The following is a 19214-nucleotide window of genomic DNA, read 5'->3' as shown; positions in this document are numbered from 1 at the left end:
AAGTATGTAACAGCTAGAAGGAAGCGTTTCCGACCCCATAAAGTATATATATTCTTGATCAGGGTCACTAGCCGAGTCGATCTAGCCATGTCCGTCTGTCCGTCTGTCCGTCTGTCCGTCTGTCCGTCTGTCTGTCCGTCTGTCTGTCTGTATGAACGCTGAGATCTCGGAAACTACAAAAGCTAGAAGGTTGAGATTTCCCACACATATTCTTTGGCTTCCTACGCAGCGCAAGTTTATTTTAGCCGAGCGCCACGCCCCCTCTAACGCCCACAATCGCCCATTAACGATTTTAAAATGGGTCCTGCGCCCACATCCTTAAAGATTTCCGATAAGTATAAATGCAATTTTGTTGTGTATATTTATACCTATCGAAATGTAGAAGACATTTTTCAAATCGGACCATTCATTAAAAAGTTATACGCAATCAAAATATCTACATATATCTATCTCCCTCGCACTCCCTTTAGCTGAGTTACGATTATTAGTCGGGACACCAACCCGCGTTCGCTGAGTGACGGGTATTAGATAGTCGGGACACCAACCCGACTATAGCGTTCTCTCTTGTTTTTTAATTTTGTTGTCTCGATGAAACTTTCCCAAACATTACCACTATATCTTATAATTCCAGTTTTAATAATCGAAACAATAATAGAAAAGACATTATAACTTTGTTTTTTTTTAAAGTAGGCATCTTGATTTTCGACAATTTAAAAAAAAAATTCAAAAACATGGCAATAATATATCTGATATTCACTGTTCCTGGAATCGAGAGAGAGAGAAAGAGCGAAAGCTGGACGTTCCCAGATAAGGTGAAGTGAAACAGTTTGATAATAAAACGTTAAGTAACTATTTTAACTGTAAGAGTATATAAACTTCGGCTTGCCCTAATTAACTTTCTTTATATTGTGTGTAATAATAATAATAATAAATAAACCACAGCTTTTATTTAAAAAAAAAAATATTAGAGATCGTTATAGTTGAATACCCTGCCACTCAGCTAATTCGTGTCGGCATTATTCGTAAGACTTTCCTTACAGCCCAAAATTTTGCAACAACAAAACTCCTTAAATTTTTAAAGGGTAATCTAATTTTTATTCAGCTATCGTTAATATTTGAAACTAGTATTGATAAACATTTCTTAATTAAATAAAATGTTTTGCGTATAATAAATGTAAAACATGTAAAAGGACATTCCAAGTCGTAGGGAATCAATCAGCAAAAGCTTGATAGAGGAAATAATTCATCCCAGATATGATATCGATCCAGAAAGAAGTCGCCAGTTTTTGCAGTAAGATTGGTACCAATTTCCAGATAACCTTTTTCTTGTGAATTGTACCGTGGCCAGTTGAGATCTTTCAAGTATTCATCATCCTTATTGTGGGGATCACTATGAATAAAAAAAAAATAATAAAATTATAACATTTATAAAGTGTATTTAGAAAATATACTAATTACCCTTTTTGAGCAAACTCAAACCACATACGCGTCAAAAGCTCAATCATAAAGTTTTCCGGATCCTCTTGCTTTAACAGAGGAGTCTTAAGACCCACATGGAATAAATAAAGAAGCTCATCATGATGAACAGGCCCTTTAAAAGCTTAAAAAATGTATATAATTTACAACCTAAAAATATATAAACTATCTGCTCACCCATAGCTTGTTGGTTATCGGGATTTATTAAGAAACTATATCTTCCCTTGTACCGAAACAGATAGGTGTAAATATGTGTGTGGGGAGCCATTAAGCGAAGAAACCGATTGAAGGACACTCCAATTATTGCATCGCTGTAGAGTTCTCCCAAGCCCTTGACGGATTTCGGGTATTCTAGCTTGCCCCTACTCTCAGGCATATATTTATCCCTCAAAACTCGACTGCCAACTCGCGATTGTGTTGAGTTACGTTCCAAAATCAGGGGAATAGGTGCAAAGTGTTCCCAGTTCTGGTTGTAGTTCCTCACAATGCTTTCATTTCGCAGATGATCTGAAGGACGTTGAAAAAGACTGCCTTAGATTATAATATCCTAATGGATTCATACTCATTACTTACAAATGGCTGGAGAAAGGAATTCAAACTCCGTAATACCAGTAATGATGGGAACCTTGTAGAAGTCACCACGTCGAGCTGTCTTGAAGGGACTCTCGATGAGGTAGCGTTCTTGGCCAAAATCCTCCTCGACCACGATTTTCCAGTTCAGTATGGGATGCCCGCTAAACTCAAACATTTCCTTGAAGGTGTTTACATAATCCAAGTAGGGTTTTTGCCTCATACACTCGACCATTTCCTTGACCGGTTCCTGGGGACACTTTAGTAGACCAGCCTGTCGTTTGGCCAGCCGAATATCATTGTTTTGATACTGGAGTGGGTTATATGGCGCACCACTCATGGCGATTCCCCGATGGAAGAGACCCCGCGACATGGGCGATAGCATGTGCAGAGCTACGCTGATACTGCCCGCACTGTATCCCAAAAGGGTCACACTGCCGGGGTCCCCACCAAACCGATGGATATGCCTCTGGATCCAGCGCAATGCCAGGACCTGATCCTTCATTCCCGCGTTGCCAGGAGCTTCCTTGGTTCCAGTGGCCAGGAAACCCAAGCTGCCCAGCCGGTAATTTAGCGCGACTAGCACACAATCGCGATCCATGAAGTGCTCGGGTCCGGCCAAATATTTACTCTGTCCGGAGAAAACATAGAAGCCTCCGGGATGCAGGAACACTATCACCGGTCGTCGCCCCTTCAAATCCTTTGTGTACACATTTAAGCGCAGACAGTCCTCGGAAACATCCGTCATATTGTCCCACGGTTGCGGGCACATCGGTCCATCTTCAGTGGCATCGAAGGTTTTCGGAGACCACGGCTTCACGGGCTGGGGATTCAGAAATCGCAGTTCCCCCAGGGGAGGTTCGGCATACCGAATGCCGCGAAAGGCATGGAAGGTCAAGCCCAATCTGGAGGTCAGATTAGCACCGCGCACTCGTCCCAAGTCCGTGTCCACTTCGATGGAGAAAACCGATGAGCTCGCCAGCAGAACCAGCAGTTCCACTAAGATGAACTTCATCATCTTGCCGCCTTCCTTAGACTGAGTCGTAAAAGTTTCCGTTGCCGCTTTTATACACAACACTTTGGGGCTTTACCCAGCAATGATTGTGAACTGATCTGACATAATAACAAGATCACCTGGTCGTCTCTATTTATATAGATTTTTACCTATACAAGACGATGGTGAACAGTTGAATAGTCGCTTCAGATAAGAACATGAGAAAAGCTGCATACAAATTATTGGCTTTACAATATAAAATAGAGTAATATATAAAAGTCAGTTTAAATATTAAGATAAGTTTATACCGATCCATTAATTTTTGTGACATCATAAATCATTAAAATTTGTAAAAAAGGATAAATAAAAAAACTTTAATTACCTTTTTTTCTTTCAATTGAATTTATTATTTCTTTATAAATTCTAAGTTACTGCCCTGGATTGCAACCTCTCAACCTTAGGAAAATTACCCGTCAAGCTTATGAAAAAAAAAACAAACGCAGGCCTAGTTCTGTGTGAAAAATATAATAGAATTTCGAATAATATAATAATATAATTTAATAAACCTTTTTCAAATTAAATTTCGTACTTATTTTAGTAAAATAAATCCGGGATTTGAGATTACTTAATTTGGGGCCAGTATTATTTCTAAGACTTTCCTTACAACTTGAAATTGTACCACAAAAACAGTAGTTCCTTGGCTGCACTCTTAAGCCGGATTGGCATTAAAGCCGCCAACATTTCCGCGACGGACGCTGATTTTCCAGCAGCACGGCCATGGCCCAAAACAGTTTCAATAAGTTGGGCCAAAACTTTTACACGCCTTTTGCCGGGCAAAAAAGTGGAAAGAGAAGGGGAAGATGCACGGCAAAGAAAATAAAAGCATTAAGCCGGAGGCGTTAGTGGGAGTGGCATGGGGGCGTTCGGTGGGAGTGGGCGTGGCACTCAGTTGGTTGCTGTTAAAAATTTGAACGCGCTGATGGGCATTTTTACAACTGAAGCGTTAACTATGTGCAACTAGCAGTAGGAGGAAAGCAGAGAGTGGTTGAAAATAGGACCCAACAAAGAAAAATTATCACAACTAGATCGAAACTGCACATACACTCATAGAAATTTTTACCTAAATACTAGAAAAGTCGCCCTAAAACCGAGGTCGCCCTAAAACTACGAAAAATTTTCTTATTATACGGGTGGCTAGCCCTAAATATACGAAAAATCGCCATGGAAAATTTTTTAGGGTTAGTTTTTCCAAAACGCCAAATTTGCCCTGTTTTTTAGGGCGAATTTTTATGAGTCGACTCCAAAAGTAATTCCTTCTTTTTAGGGCGAAATCGCCCTAAAACGCAGAACAAAATAGCCAAAAATATGTTCTGAAATTGCCCTAAAAACAAGGAAGAGTCAAACGAAATTCTAAGACGCAATTAATGGATACATATGTAATATGTGTGTATGTGTGTGTGGTTGGCAGGTCAAAACAAGTGAATGTGTGTGTATATTAGGGCGGACCTTTTTCTATGAATTTTGATGCTGAGCGCATTTGACTTTAGAGAAGTCCACCCATTTTCTTCTTCTTTGCTACTTTTCGTCCGTTGCAGTGGCAAGGGTGGGAGTAGAAAGAGTTGCATTGTCTAGACTTTGTCATAATTTTTCGGGCGCTTGGCGGCGAAAGACGTGTTTGTGAAACCTTTTGTTTGTGAAGAAGTGAAAAATGTAAACGCTATTAAAGGACTTGGGAGGCGATTCTTTCTCTGTTTTCTGGTGAGTACATACATATATAATTGTGCAATTTGGATATTAATAACTAATTGAATTTACATATCTGTAACAGAGGAAAATGCAGCTGAAACTTAAAAAGAGCAATTAGAATGGGAAAATGGAAAGAAAATTAAAGAGTTTATTACAATTATTTCTGGAATGCTGGATTGAATTTCGGATATTGGGATTCCCATTTTATAAATATATTTTAAATAGAAGAATTGCACTACTGTAAACACCTTTTTCTTAGCACCCTTATTATAAACTGGTCATGAATACTAGTGTTAATTATCACTTGAGTTTAGTTCTGTTTGGATTTCTTCTTCGGCTTGGGACTTTCCTTCTTCACAAACAGTTCCTGCAATAGTCGCCACACCCAACGGATAAGCAAGAAAATGCAATAAAGCACGAATATAATGCCGCCATATAGGATTATGATGGCATCCAGATTGTGGTATTGAATGAAGTTCAAATCCTGGGAGGCGCTCCTCAGGTACTTGGCACCCTTGTGCCGGGAAACGTGCTCCACCCAGAAAACAGCGCGCTCCAATGGAGTCTGGGGCTGATCCCGATACCTGTCGGACATGTCGCGCACCTTCTTGCTGGCCTCTGGGTCTTGAATTAGTCGCTGAATGGCTGCCAAAAGTTTGTCAGATGTCAGATCTTCGTAATGGACCGTCACTCCATAACCATTCTGTTCGGCGCGAGCCATATTCAAGAATTGATCGCCAAAGATTGGAATGCCCACGAAGGGTTTGCGGTGGTAAATGGATTCCGTGGTGCTCAGCAGACCGCCGTGGGTGATGAAGGCTATGACATTGTCATGGGCCAGAATGTCGTCTTGGGGGAACCAGTCCGAAATGAAGACATTAGCTGGCTTTCCCGGCAGATCAGTGTCCTCGAACTTCCACAGCACACGCTGTTTCAGCTGGGCAAAGGTGTCGATCAGTGCCTGACGTTTCTCCAAAGGAAGCGTTTTGCTCTTGAGATTGGAACCCATCGAGAAGTATATCACACCATCCTTTGCGCCCTCGATAAATTCTTGAATGTCCTTGGGCAGCGGCTGGCGCTTTCGGTTGATATGCATACCGCCCACCTCGATCATGTTGGGCGAATAGGGACGTGGGAAGCTGAGCGATACATGTTGGTTGAGCAACACCAAGGCCGTGTTCTTGCGCATCTCGTAAAAGTCCTGCTTGTTGTTGGGGAAGTACTTGCTGTACAGCAGTTCCTGACGCGGCAGATAGAAGTAGTTCAGAAAGATATATTCGTAGGTGAGGAAGGCCAGATTTCCCACTCGCTCGGCGAGAGACATGTGGTCACTAAACTTCAACAGGGCATTGGGAACATATGAGGGCGGTGAAGGAGATCCCACCTTAAAGAATTAATAAAAAGTCCATTAATAACACACCTTTCATATAACTCTTTCACTGAATAACCCACCAGATCTGTGTTCCAGCTAATTGCCCCAAAAGTGCCAAGTCCTATAAGCGGGGCCTTGAAGTGCTCGGCAAATCCGAAATGTGCTTCGTTTAGGAAAACCTCGGATATCACAGCATCAAAGGTCTGATTCGATTTCAGAAGCTCCACCACAGAGGGTTCCGTCAGCAGCAACTCGGTAATTTCAATGCCCATCTCATGGAAATTAACTATCTGCTCGATTATTGGCCTCTTGGATGATTCCAACAGGTTGGCCATTCTTCCTGAAATTGTATAACAAATAAGTCTTAAATTGAATGACTGACGATTTCATGCATTGATAGCCCAATGCGCTCAGCATGTATTACATTGCTATCAAATTCGTGATAGCAAGCAAAAGATTGTGGTAAAGCTCAAGTGGAAGACTGACCGATTGTTTTTTCAAGTAGTTTATGCAACTGTTATTTTATTGGTGAAATGTTTTCCTTCTAAATAACACTTTCTATATGGAAAACCTATTAGCTGAAGTAACATTGTAGTGTAAATAAATAAAACATTCGTAAATATGTGTGTCATAGCTAGAGAGAGATGGCTTTTGCATAATTATAAAAGAAATATTCTGAACCACTAAAGTGTAACAGAACCGGTTTAGACAAATTTAACTATTCCATTATTCCAAATTTATAAATAACAACATGTATAGCCTTCCAAACCCGAATAAAGAACATTAATATTTTATAATTACAGAATTAAAGAATGAATTTTGTTTGAAGGGAACTTTTTATGAAACACTGATTTGTTGGACAACGATAAGATTTGGCCTTGAAACTAATAAAGAAATTTCATTGTTGATAGTTTAAATTACATTAGAATTGCTTCAATTTGATATTACATCAGATCACACCCGGCACATTATAATGTATAAGGCCTTGTCAATTCATTGAACCAAGAACTCATACTGGAATTTATAAAGACATTGCATTGATAAATGATTGAATTGCATTACTTTAGAATTACAGAAATTTCCCAACTAAAATGTTGTAATACTTAACATCGAAACTCACCTTCCATGGATGCCAGAATGCTCTTGACATGCACATCTTTGATGTTTTTGATGGGTTTCTTCAGAGCGAAGGGGGAGACAATGGTGACCTGATGCCCGGCGCTGGCTAATCCCTTGGCCAGGGCAGATCCCACATGATAATGGGATCGGGCAGCGGTGTGGAGAACGCACAGGTAGTTGTAGGCAGACACGCAGCTCAGCAGGCAGAGCAGCAGCAGGGCCAGAAAACTCGTTTGGCCAGCTGTTGGTTTCATTTTCAGTTTTCCAAACTACTAATTCCAAACAATTAATTTGACTTAATCGTTGCCAGTTGTGAAATGCGTTCTTATCGGCCGACGATCGTGCTCTATGGAACTGATATAGGGGTAGGTGCGGACGCCTTGGCGCCTCGGAATAAACTGAGCTAACAGGGGCCCGCGATGAGGTAATTATAAGCGGTTGGGCTAGGTTCCAACGACATTTGAAGAGAGGGAATTTCAATATATTCTTCTCTCATTCTCTATATCTCAAATGACCAGCAATATTATGTTCACGATCTCTCATCATCGTTACGCTGCCGAAAACCCCCTGTTCAATATTTTATACGCCTCGCACGATCGAATATCTGTATAACTCCGCTTTATTCTCTCACTCTCCACCGCCTCCATAATCAGTTTTCGATATGGTGTTATTCTCTATTCTCTATTCTCATTTGCTTTGTTTTGTTTACCGGCTTTATCGGCCGGTTTGTGTTTCTCTTTTCTTTCGGACGAGTGGTGGTGTTGAATCATGATTTGACAAAAATGTTTGTTTGGATAACTTTACATACCTACATACTGCATACATATAAGAAATTATTTTTAGTAAAGAAATTTAATTGATTTTATTAAATTGTATTGACAATTTTAAAAATATTCAAAAATCGATTTAAAAATACAACAATACATTTTTTAAGCCACAGATTTTCTATATAATACATATAATATGCTTTGATAATTTTCTTAAGAATTCAAAAGGAATTTTGGTATTCAACAAGTATGCAGCAAAAAAATTGTTCTGATATCACACCCCACCACAAAATCCTAGATCCGCCACTGATTTGTAATCTATTATTGACATTAGAATGGGAAAATGGTTTCGAGTTTAGTTCTGTTTGGATTTCCACAGCTTTTCTAAATTATTCAAATTATTTGAATTGATAATTTCTTAAATAAAATTTTAAATTATATTTGTAATCTTTAATTTGTTGTAGGTATATATATATTTTACAAGCAACGGATATTATACAATATTATACAAGCAAGTTAATTCTTTATATAAGTTAATTCTAATATGCTTAGTTAGTATCTGTGTAGGCTTTGTCTTTTTGTATTTGTAATGTTCTCAAGTTACTATTTACTAAAATTTTAGCTAAATGCATATTTATACCTAAAACTAGTTGTTTTTCTCTTTTGAACTCTTTGGCTTTGATAGACTGTTTTTTACTTTGATTACCACAAATCGTATTGTTAGAAAGGCAAAAATAAGAGATAGGCCAAAAACGGAAAAGAATGCGGCCAGGACATCCAGGTTGTTGTACTGGATGAAGTTGAGGTCCTGACAGGCACTTCTCAGGTACTTGGCTCCCTTCTGCCGAGTCACATGCTCCACCCAGTAAACAGCGCGCTCCAGTGGCGTCTCCTTCTGATCCCGAAATTGGTTGGACATGACCTTGACCCGTTCCCGGTAGCTGGGATCACTTGTAATCCGATCGATGGCGGATCGGAATAGAGGAGCATTTAGTTGAGCATATTTCACAGTGATTCCATAGCCCGATTGCTCTGCTCTGGCCATATTCATGAATTGATCACCGAAGAAGGGTATTCCCACGACGGGTTTGCCATGGTAAATCGATTCCATGGTGCTCAAAAGTCCGCCATGCGTTATGAAGGCAATCACTTTCTCGTGAGCCAGGATATCATCCTGGGGGAACCATTTGGATACAAAAACATTTTCGGGTTTGTCCTCAAAGCTCTCCTCCTCGTACTTCCAAAGTACTCGGTACTTCAGGCCCCTCAGAGTCTCCACAATGGCTTTTCGCTTCTTCTTGGGCAGATCCTTGCTGTTCAAATTGGAGCCCAATGAGAAGTAGATGACACCATGCTCGGCTCCCTCGATGAATTCCCGGATATTCTTGGGCAGTGGCTTTGGGGCCTTACGATTGACGTGCATCCCACCAACTTCTATCATATTTGGAGAATAGGGTCGCGGATTGCTGAGCGAAACATGATTGTTGAGTAGCACCAACGAGGTACTCTTGCGCATCTCATAGAAGTCCTGTTTGTTGTTGGGGAAATATTTCCTGTACAGCACCTCATGCCTGGGTAGATTGATCAAATTCTGGTAGATAAATTCGTAAATCTGGAATCCAAGATTCTGGCCTCGCTCCCAGAAGTTCATGTGGTCACCGAAGCGCAGTAAATTATGCGGCACATACGAGGCTGGTGACGGAGTGCCCACCAGATCAGAGGTCCAGCCAGTGGCTCCCAAAGTGCTCAGGGTAATCAAGGGAGCTCCAAAGTGCTCGGCAAACCCATAGTGGGCGTCGTTCATGAAGGTCTCACAGATGACTCCATCGAAGGTTCGGTTTTGGGCCAGTAACTCCTGCACTGCCGGCGCCTTGAAAAGAGCTTCTGTCAAATCCAAACCCATGGCACTCATTGTTGGGTAGCGCAAAATCACCGGCTTCTTGGCATTTTCCAGAATTCTTGCCTTGTGAACTATGGAAAAATCAAACATTTTTTGGTTAATATGATTTTTTAAATATGAACCAATAAACAATAACAATAATTTCGTTGTTGACCCACTGGTAATCAGCTAATTCACACGTGTATCTTATCATATGACGCGTAGCTTACGCCAGACGATAAGCAATACGTGCCAGATCGGGAAAAAGGTTTTAATGAACTAATCTAAAGAAATCTTAGGACTCACCTCCCATCACGGTGATAACATTCGGCGTGTCTATATCGATTAGGTTCTTAGCAGGCTTCTTCTGGGGAAATGGTGATATCAAAGTGACTTCATGACCGGCGTTAGCCAGACCTTTGGCCAAGGCGAAACCAACTGCATGATGTGATTTCGATGCAGTATGGCTCACCAACAGGTAGGAATAACCCCATGTCTGGCCCAAAAATGTGGCCAACAGAAAAAGCCAGGAATTGGGTAGCCAACGCATTGCGACAGCTCTTTCAGAAGTTCTAAGCAGACTGAAGAGCGACTACTTTTCTCACTGCTAGTTATAGTATTTGATAAGAACAGTTGTGAGTGGATTAGTGATACGTTTGAAGTGGCTAGGCCGTACAATGTACACAGTGCTATTTACAAAATGTCCCACCTTTGTCTGCATTCATTTTCATTGATAAAAATGTTTTAATATATTATATAAGGAAAGAAATAAAATTTTTAAATTATTAAAACATTTTATTAAAAAAATTTATGTTTTAGGAAATTAATTGGTCCAAAATGTTGTCAATTAAATAATAAACAATTGTGTTTCTTCCTTTATTATTTTGTTTGGTTAAGATATAGTTTTTTCTCTTAAAATCAATTTACTCTTTGTTCAATTACATTTTCTCTTACCAAAAAGCTTTGAGTTGAGTCAAACAAGTTTTGTGTTTGTGAGCTCTCTCTCTCGAGAACTTAAGTGCTTTAATTCAAATGCTGATTGATCATATTTGGCTCTTGACACTACACTTCAAAATATTTGATTTAAATAAATTGTTGTATAATTTCAGCAACAAAATATTAGATTTTATAGTACAAATATTTAAGAAATAAAAAAAAAACTTATATTCATAAAATCGAAAGCGTACACTTTCGACTGTAGCCCATTCGACAGCCGACTTGACATACTCGATTTTCCACAATCAAAATACTGTGTTTGCCATTTGGCTTCTGTCCACTCCATGCTGAGCCTCACGCAAAAGTAGAATTTCACAATAATCGTGTGTATACATCCATATATATATACTCTGATATCTATATAAGTTTATGCTGCCCTCGCCAAACATTCTCAGTGTGTTGTAGCAACGTGCTCTGTTCGGTTCGGTTATAAGTTCCTCCATCGATTTTCATCACCATGCGTTTATTTACCTTGATCTTAGTGCTAATACTTAGCCTCGGTTACTCTTGTGGTTACAATTTCCTAATGATTCTAAATTCCGCCGGCCGGTCGCACTTTAATGTGGGTCATGCCTTGGCCAAGGGATTGGTCCAAGCTGGCCATGAGATCACTGTGGTTTCCGTCTATCCACTGAAGAAACCTATGGATCGATATCACGACATAAATGTACCAAATGTGTTTAAAGTCATGGGGGGTAAGTAAAAAATAAGCATTGTTTTGATTTTGCTTTATTTCATTAAAATTCATTGTTTTTTATCAGGAGACATTGCCGCCCTGTGGGAATCCATCCAGAAGCCACTGACCCAGAAGCTTATTGATCACTATCAAATGGGATTCCGCATCACAAGAGGACTTTTTGAGGACACCAATTTCGAGGCCCTTTTGAAGAGCAACCAAACTTTCGATGCGGTCATTTGTGAGACCTTTTATAATGATGCTCACTATGGTTTGGCAGAGCATTTCAATGCCCCACTAATTGGATTGAGCACTGGTGGAGGTCTGACTTTTATCACAGATATGGTAAGTAAACAATATTTGAATTTTACAACAATGTAAGATAAGGTGATCTTAATTTCGAAAAATAACGCAATACCTTATTGTGAATTAATATTCTTGAATTTTATTAAATAGTTTAATTTATATTAATGAAAATGAAAAATGTAATTAATTTAAATTTTTCTTTTTCAGGTTGGTTCTCCCGCCCCAGCTTCGTTTGTGCCTCATATAATGTTGCCCTTTAACGATCACATGTCGCTTTACGAACGCCTTCTCAACGTAGCTTTCTTGGCCTATGAACGATTTCTACTGGACTATTATTATTTGCCAGGGCAGGAGCAACTGTACAAAGAGTTCTTTCCGGGAAACAAAAGGTGTTTCTATGAGATGCGCCGAAATGCCTCTCTAGTGCTCATCAATCAGCACGTGTCCCTGAGTTTCCCGCGACCGTATTCACCCAATATGATTGAAGTGGGTGGCATGCATATCGATGGAAAGTTAAGTCCGCTGCCGGAGAAGATCGAAAGATTTATTAACGAATCAGAACATGGAGCAGTCTACTTTTCCATGGGGTCGAATCTCAAGAGTAAGGATCTACCGCCAGCAAAGGTTCAGGAGATCCTGAGAGCATTTAGCGGACTAAAACAGCGAGTTCTGTGGAAGTTCGAGCTAGAGGATCTGCCCAATAAACCAGAGAATGTCTACATCTCCGACTGGTTTCCTCAGACTGACATACTGGCCCATCCGAAGGTCCTGGCTTTTGTGACCCACGGCGGAATGCTGAGCACCACGGAGTCCATTTATCATGGCAAACCCGTCATAGGGTTGCCTATCTTTAGCGATCAGTTCTTCAATATGGCTCATGCCGAGCAAACTGGCTATGGCATCATGCTGGACTTCAAGACGCTAAATGCCAAAGATTTCAGGGAAGCCATCGAGAGGATTACAAGTGAGCCCTCGTATACGAAATTGGTTCAGGGCATGTCCTTCCGATATCGGGATCAGCAAAATACACCCCTGGAGACGGCCATTTACTGGGTGGAACATGTGACCCGCCATCAAGGAGCTGCCTATTTGCAGAGTGCGGCCCAAAGACTGAATTGGTGGCAGTATCACAATGTGGACGTACTGCTTATTATTTTTGGAGCAGTGATCTTTCTGCTAATTGGACTGCCTTTTGCCATATTTAAGCTATTTAAGAAAATATTATCTGGGGGTAAGAAAACTAAGGACGGAAAAGTTAAACGTAACTAGAAATGTAGTTCTCTAGTTTTAACGAAACACAAATTCAAGAATGACAGTTAGATTATACACGAATTAAAATAACAAGAAAATAAAATTCGAAAAATTTTTAAAAATTCTTCATTTAAAAAAAATGTATTGTTACTATATATTGTTGTATTATAATAAGTTTTAGATTCCCTTTTCTGAATTCCACTTTAATTTTGAAATTTAAAGATTTCGTATTCTTCCACATTGTTTCCCGAATCTCGAATCCCCCTTTAAGAGACTATAATCTCTGCAGATTGAGTTCAACCAATGTATTTAATTATCTCCAACAAACAGTTGTAATTGCCAAACATTTGAATTTCTGCCTCCGCATCCATTTCCATTGTTCTTCCACCATTTCCGACGCCAAAACAGCAAATTACTCCCTAACAGCATGCTGCACAAAATTGTTTTCATCTTTTCCAACCATCGCACAAACAATTGCTAACTCGCATCGAAAAGTTGAGATGTATTTTCATGGGCTGCCAAAAATACATTTCGCTCTTCTATTATTGGCCACGTTATCAATGCACACACGTGCCGGTCGCTGATTGATTTCGCTGGGAAACGAGAGGAAAATATAAACCAAACGTAAATGACAATACAAAATTGGAAATGCAGACGATGAGGGACGAAAATTTAAATAGGCACTCGAGCATTAAATTAAGCAGCAACAACTTGGGTCGCGGAAAAAATCAGTCAGAAAGAGTGAGTCAGGATAGAAAAACACAAGGAGTGCCATTGTACCATCCGCCCACGTCCACGCCGCAAAAAAAAGAAAGAAAGGAAACCGCTCCGAGGTGCAAAACGGCTGAAATGAAGGAAATGAAATGCCAAAAAGACAGAGTTTCCCCGCGCGAAACACACACGAAAGCTTTTCCAAGTGTGCCAGAACACAGCGAAAAAATAATGAAAATGATGTCAGATAAAAATTATTTTTCTAGAAATTTAAATATTGTTTAGATTTCTCATCAGAGTTCGTTTCGCAATTAATATCTAAAAACAGATTTTTTAAAATTTTCCTAATTTGTCTTTTATTTATTCTTGAATATGTTGTACTTTTATTTTTCTTGTTCAAATTGAAGTTTGAAAATTTTCTTTTTGTGTAAGAGTGTGTGCAATGACATTGAAAAGACACATTGAGCGAGGGGCAAGGCAAGTGAAGCACGGAAAAATATGAAAAATATACGTAATGTGAGCCAAAAAGTTAGCTATGCACAAAAACTTTTTTGATGGCGCGCTGAAAGTGAAAAGTAAATTTACGCTAAAGTCGCCGAAATGCACAGTAAAGGGAAAATAAAAATTGAGAGTTGAGTGGGTTGTTTTTTTTTCGGAGCAGAGCGGTGAGCAGGGTGAACTTGCAAAAGAATATGAAATGGCAAGAAAAGCGAAATGAAACGGAAGTTCAAGTTGATTTGTTTGCAGGCAAAGTGGAATTTTCCCGCTCTTTCATTTCCCCACCTCTCACACACATTGACAGCCATTTTGCGGAAACGGAAGCTGCGTTTCAATCGCACTTCTGATGAAGTTAACAACAACACCGAAAACACAGCAACAACAGATGGCTGCGAGGGCAAATAAATTTAGCATAACAATGCTTGGCAAATTTACGAGCGCGTGTGTGTGTGTATGCGGGTACAACGCTGCGTATGCGTATTATGATTACGATTTTGATTCGCATATAATGTGCATAAATTTGGACAATTTTAAAGCCTACTTTGGGGCGACCTGTACGTAGGGAAAACCAACTAAAAGAAATATCTTAAAAATAAACGATTACTGTAATTTAGAAGTACTCTATGATTTTTTTAATAAAATAAAAAGGATAATAATAAGCCACAGAATATTTCATGCTTTAAAGTTTCGACTTTAGGGACACCGTTATAAAAAAATACATTTTCTTTTCGCTGTTTTGTAAACATCTTGGGGCAATGATTCATGCATGTAACGTCTGCGGTCCTTAATGTCGCAGTATCGTAATTAAAAAGTGCACTGCGGCGCCATGGGCATTATTTTTTGTGTTTTTTTTTTTCGGTTTCACTGATATATCACACGTATCCCACCGACCTCTACCCCCTTCAGCATATGCAGAGATTGTGCTTGAAATGACAGTTGCACTCGCACCACGACAATGCGCCCGAAATGGAAAATGGGGTGGGGAAAATCAGACGAAGGGGTGGATAGAGGGGCTATGCAGCGGGGCAAATTGATTGCGATTGTTGAGTTGATTGGCAGGCGACACACACACATACGTACATATATATATATATATATATATAGATTGACTGCATGCGACACTGGCAAACAAAAGCGCCGCTTTGTGGTTTTCATTGTTGATGCCTTTTTGGTCCCTTTTCTCTTTGCTCCTTTCTCCTTGTTAAAGCTCCTTTTTTTTGCATCCATTTATTTTTTGGTTGTCGTTGAAATTAAGTTCGTTTTGTCTTTTGATTTTTTGCTTTGGCTTCTTTTTGGCATTTTTAACACGCGCAATTTACAAGATGACAGATCGTTTACTGCACAGCTTAGACAAAGGAAATATTTAATGTGTGACTTTGTTCTTTAAGTATATTTCACATCGGTTTTAATTGGATGTTTTCTATGGCAAGTAATATAGAAATATGATAATATTAATGCAAGGGCTTACCAATATTTTATCTTTAAATTAAATGCAGCAATTTAAAAAAATCAAATTAAACAATTTAAGACCATATTTAAAGTTCTTGTCAACTTTGGTCTTCAAGTTGTTTTTGGTTAATAAATGAACCCATTTTAATTTCGTTAAACAATCAAATGTTAGCTTAAAACTTCAGGCTAGGCTCGAAGCCAAATGTTTTCACTTGATGAAATTCTAATTTTCACATGCATTTAGTGCCATTTATTTCGAAATAAATTGATTAAATTTGTGCACCTTTGGCAATGGTTTAAAAGTTAATTGTTGTCCCTGGCGGCCAACGAGAGGTGTAAAGAGTGGTTTGTAAATTTCTAAATTATATGTCAAAAATTGCATTTTCATTTTAAATGCGGCCATTTCTTATTGGCAAACAAAAAAAGCCATTAAATTAGTGTGTCGGCTCTTTGCCAAAGCATTCCAGCTGCCTACTTCCTTTTCACTTCAAGCCCAGCAGCTATTGGTGGACAAAAAGAAAAGTGGCGTTCTCTTTTTAAGTGTTTTTGTTTTTGTTTGGCTGGCCGGAGCTCTTTGAAATATTAAAATTAATAATAAATGTTGACGGCATTCATTTGTTGCTGCTGCTACACAAATATGAAGTCTTCATTATGGCCGACGCATTTTGCGTTGTCTATTTTCTGAAACTCTCTCTTTTCTACCATTTCTCCCACTTACAACTGAGGTAAAAAATAATAATTTTTACATGGATAAATTGAACATATTCTTGGAAAAAAAATTACTTTTTAAACAGGAAAAATACATTTATTTTATCGTTTTGTCCTTATATCTTAAATTGATCAATTTTGCTCAAGACTGGGTTAACCAGATTTAGTACGATTTTATCTGTATTAGATTATATTTAAATTGTATTATAATTTTTATTTATTTTAATTATATTATGTACATATACAACATTCAATGTTTAAATGTTGAATTAAACACTTTTTGTGGCCGCGACTGTTAACTTCCCTCTTCATCTGGTTGTGATTTTTATTTCTTTTGGCAATTTGTGCAGTTTCTGTTTCTTTTTCGCTTTTTCCCCGTTTTAACTCGCATTTGCTTCGTTTTTCTGCTAAATTAAATTTTATTTAACTGTTATGCATGAAATTGGTTACAATTTTTATTTTCATGCTGTTTTGTCTGCGCACACACACGCACACACCCAAAATGGCCGCTAATTTCGGTTTAAATTATTTAACAATTTTCGACTGCTATTCGCCAGTTGTTTTTGAGCTGCCAGAACAATCTAATTAGGCGGCGGAGGAAGAGGAGCGATAATAACGATGACGACGCCGATTTGTTTTATGCCAATTTACTTGGCAACATTTGCCGTTAATGCGACTGCCAAGAAATTTGGCACTGTCTCAAAAATGCGGAAATCGCGTCTGCTCCAAAAACAGGCATAAATGGGCGAAAATACATAAATTAGGGAGAATAGATTGGCCAAAGGAGAAAATTAAAATTTGTTATTTCCATAGATAAGTAATGTTTTCAAAGCTTTCAATTCGTTAAAAACTGTAAGGGAATTCACTAAACTGTTGACTTACTGAATAGTTGAATTTTGGTCAGCTTTTAAACAGCAGTTCCAAACATAGTCAACTTTCAGAAATTTCAGCAATTCAACAATCTCGAGGATTTTGAAAATGTCGTTGAATCGTTGAAAACCAGAGTTGTTACCATCAATTGCTGAAATTTTATGTTAAATTTTCGACAATACAGCCATTTAACGGCCTAAAAGATTCCTAGAATTTAAAAAAAGAACTTGAAGCCCTGACTTTTGGCGTTTTGCAACACTGTTCAGTAAAAACGCACTAACGCCTCTTGCTACCTAAGTGCAACTCTGCGTTTGCCGGCGAAATGAATCTATTGCGTTTTTGTACTGGAATAACAATAAACAAATAAATAAGAAAATCGTGTGTGAAATACATGTAAAAAGTGCGCGAATAAGTGTATGAGTAAACGGTGGGCAATATGTAATGAAATTACGTGGACGGCGGTGCTTTAAGTGCCTGTTTTCTGATTGGATCGAGTGCAAGGACCTGGCCATCGCCTCAATTGGCAATTAAAGCGCATCAACATTAATGTCCGGCCGCCATGACGATGATAATAATAAGAATAACGATGATAACGAGACGACGGGCACGTATTTTCCCTTTGGCGAAAAGTGTCAGGGAAAATAAGAGAAGTGCACACAGGATTTTCTCGCTGGGCGCTGACATGTGGTCATTGTTGTTGCACTCTGACGTCAGATGGCAAATTAAAAGGCGTAAAGAAGAAGATGAAAATTCTTCTTCTTTCCGGTGGCAGGCAGCAGCAGGAACAAAAACAACAACGCAATTTATGCACGACTTGCATATTAAACGTGTGTTAATTTTAGAGCAGTGCAGCAAGTCGTCAGGCTGTCCTATCTCCGTCCCCCTCTCGTTCACACAAAATGACAGGCTGCGGTCAACGCCATTTGCCTTTGTTGTTGCGAGGGAGCGGGATAAGTGGTGTGCACTCGTTGATCTCTCTCTCTCCGCCTCTGTCCCTGTCTCGCTCCCTCAGCCATGCAATTTTCCAGTTGAAAGGCTTAAAACTAAATTAAACTTTATGACTTGGCAAAGAGCAACAGGATTTGCGTCAACTACAAAAAGGATTACACGCTGCCGTTCTCTCGGGATTCTCTGCTTTTCCTGGCCAACGCATATGAAGAATAATGTCTCGGCTTCCCTTAAGGGGATCAATATATACTCTAAAGGATACTCCAACGAAATTAAATGCCAAGGATAACGTTTGTTTTTAAATAACGCAGTCGGTAAGTTAGCTTGATTCTACTGTATAAATATTTCTTAATTTAATTGGATTTGATATTTTTGTCCATTAAAAAACGGATAAAAAGAAAAGGTAAATAGTGGTATATTTTATACATTTTAAAATTTATTCTGGATATAAATGATTACATTTACTCACCATTTTATTTATTATTATTTTTTATTTTATAAAATTAGGCTTATCGTACAAAATGAAGCCTAATAACTATTTGGATACAAAATTATTTATATTTTTATTTAATCATTTTTCACCTCCAAAACAAAATTTCCTCACAAGCTATACTTCAATACTATATTTAAAACAAAAGTTGACAGGGAATATACTAATTTTTAAGAGTATTATCATGGTCATGGTCTCTAGTTACGATGGCTATAGAGAACTTGCTAAGCACAAACAAAGCAACAACCGTACAAATAAATGTAATGAGTCTAAGTGGCAGAGACAGAAATTGTCTGACATTTTATTGAGCAAATATTAAAAATATTACGAATCGTTGACCATTAGGTGCAGCCGTTGCTCCCCATCTGCGGGCCAAGCCAAAGCAGAA

The 19214-nt window shown here is 38.8% G+C and overlaps 4 protein-coding genes across 5 annotated transcripts; 1 reads left to right on the top strand and 3 right to left on the bottom strand.

Annotated features, from left to right (window-relative positions):
• Window positions 1–1182: 1182 nt before the first annotated feature.
• Window positions 1183–3096, bottom strand: LOC108063360 (juvenile hormone esterase-like). 2 transcript variants are annotated; one of them, XM_017150426.3, is made up of 4 exons: window positions 2050–3096; window positions 1654–1983; window positions 1459–1600; window positions 1183–1390 (listed from the first exon to the last, which is right to left on the bottom strand). In XM_017150426.3, the coding sequence occupies exons 1-4, from the start codon at window positions 3062–3064 to the stop codon at window positions 1216–1218; spliced, it is 1662 nt and encodes a 553-aa protein (XP_017005915.2). In that variant the 5' UTR covers window positions 3065–3096; the 3' UTR covers window positions 1183–1215. The 2 variants fall into 2 exon arrangements, with proteins under 2 accessions (XP_017005915.2, XP_017005916.2); XM_017150427.3 differs by having other exon boundaries at window positions 1459–1591.
• A 1818-nt stretch (window positions 3097–4914) lies between these two features.
• Ugt302C1 (UDP-glycosyltransferase family 302 member C1) lies at window positions 4915–7661 on the bottom strand. The gene is made up of 3 exons (XM_017150428.3): window positions 7279–7661; window positions 6239–6498; window positions 4915–6170 (listed from the first exon to the last, which is right to left on the bottom strand). The coding sequence occupies exons 1-3, from the start codon at window positions 7529–7531 to the stop codon at window positions 5097–5099; spliced, it is 1587 nt and encodes a 528-aa protein (XP_017005917.2). The 5' UTR covers window positions 7532–7661; the 3' UTR covers window positions 4915–5096.
• Window positions 7662–8682: 1021 nt separating this feature from the next.
• Ugt302E1 (UDP-glycosyltransferase family 302 member E1) lies at window positions 8683–10491 on the bottom strand. The gene is made up of 2 exons (XM_017150432.3): window positions 10230–10491; window positions 8683–10015 (listed from the first exon to the last, which is right to left on the bottom strand). Exons 1-2 carry the CDS (start codon window positions 10471–10473, stop codon window positions 8691–8693), a joined length of 1569 nt encoding a protein of 522 aa, XP_017005921.2. The 5' UTR covers window positions 10474–10491; the 3' UTR covers window positions 8683–8690.
• An 835-nt stretch (window positions 10492–11326) lies between these two features.
• On the top strand, window positions 11327–13173 carry Ugt302K1 (UDP-glycosyltransferase family 302 member K1). Its single transcript, XM_017150423.3, has 3 exons — window positions 11327–11614; window positions 11681–11940; window positions 12109–13173. The coding sequence occupies exons 1-3, from the start codon at window positions 11377–11379 to the stop codon at window positions 13168–13170; spliced, it is 1560 nt and encodes a 519-aa protein (XP_017005912.2). The 5' UTR covers window positions 11327–11376; the 3' UTR covers window positions 13171–13173.
• The last annotated feature ends 6041 nt before the right edge of the window (window positions 13174–19214 follow it).

The sequence above is a fragment of the Drosophila takahashii genome, chromosome 3R (assembly GCF_030179915.1).
Source record: "Drosophila takahashii strain IR98-3 E-12201 chromosome 3R, DtakHiC1v2, whole genome shotgun sequence".
In the NCBI taxonomy this organism is placed as follows: Eukaryota; Metazoa; Arthropoda; class Insecta; order Diptera; family Drosophilidae; genus Drosophila; species Drosophila takahashii.
The sequence above is the reverse complement of the archived record's forward strand: the minus strand, read 5'-3'. Positions and strand labels throughout refer to the sequence as shown.

Excerpts from the sequence above, each read along its gene's own strand:
- LOC108063360 (XM_017150426.3), bottom strand. The coding sequence starts at position 3,064 with ATGATGAAGTTCATCTTAGTGGAACTGCTGGTTCTGCTGGCGAGCTCA. Across the intron at positions 1,984-2,049 it reads ATTCCTTTCTCCAGCCATTT|ATCATCTGCGAAATGAAAGC; the intron begins GTAAGTAATGAG and ends AACGTCCTTCAG. Across the intron at positions 1,601-1,653 it reads CGATAACCAACAAGCTATGG|CTTTTAAAGGGCCTGTTCAT; the intron begins GTGAGCAGATAG and ends ACATTTTTTAAG.
- Ugt302C1 (XM_017150428.3), bottom strand. The coding sequence starts at position 7,531 with ATGAAACCAACAGCTGGCCAAACGAGTTTTCTGGCCCTGCTGCTGCTC. Across the intron at positions 6,499-7,278 it reads CATTCTGGCATCCATGGAAG|GAAGAATGGCCAACCTGTTG; the intron begins GTGAGTTTCGAT and ends ATACAATTTCAG. Across the intron at positions 6,171-6,238 it reads TTAGCTGGAACACAGATCTG|GTGGGATCTCCTTCACCGCC; the intron begins GTGGGTTATTCA and ends TAATTCTTTAAG.
- Ugt302E1 (XM_017150432.3), bottom strand. The coding sequence starts at position 10,473 with ATGCGTTGGCTACCCAATTCCTGGCTTTTTCTGTTGGCCACATTTTTG. Across the intron at positions 10,016-10,229 it reads TGTTATCACCGTGATGGGAG|TTCACAAGGCAAGAATTCTG; the intron begins GTGAGTCCTAAG and ends ATTTTTCCATAG.
- Ugt302K1 (XM_017150423.3), top strand. The coding sequence starts at position 11,377 with ATGCGTTTATTTACCTTGATCTTAGTGCTAATACTTAGCCTCGGTTAC. Across the intron at positions 11,615-11,680 it reads TGTGTTTAAAGTCATGGGGG|GAGACATTGCCGCCCTGTGG; the intron begins GTAAGTAAAAAA and ends GTTTTTTATCAG. Across the intron at positions 11,941-12,108 it reads TGACTTTTATCACAGATATG|GTTGGTTCTCCCGCCCCAGC; the intron begins GTAAGTAAACAA and ends TTTCTTTTTCAG.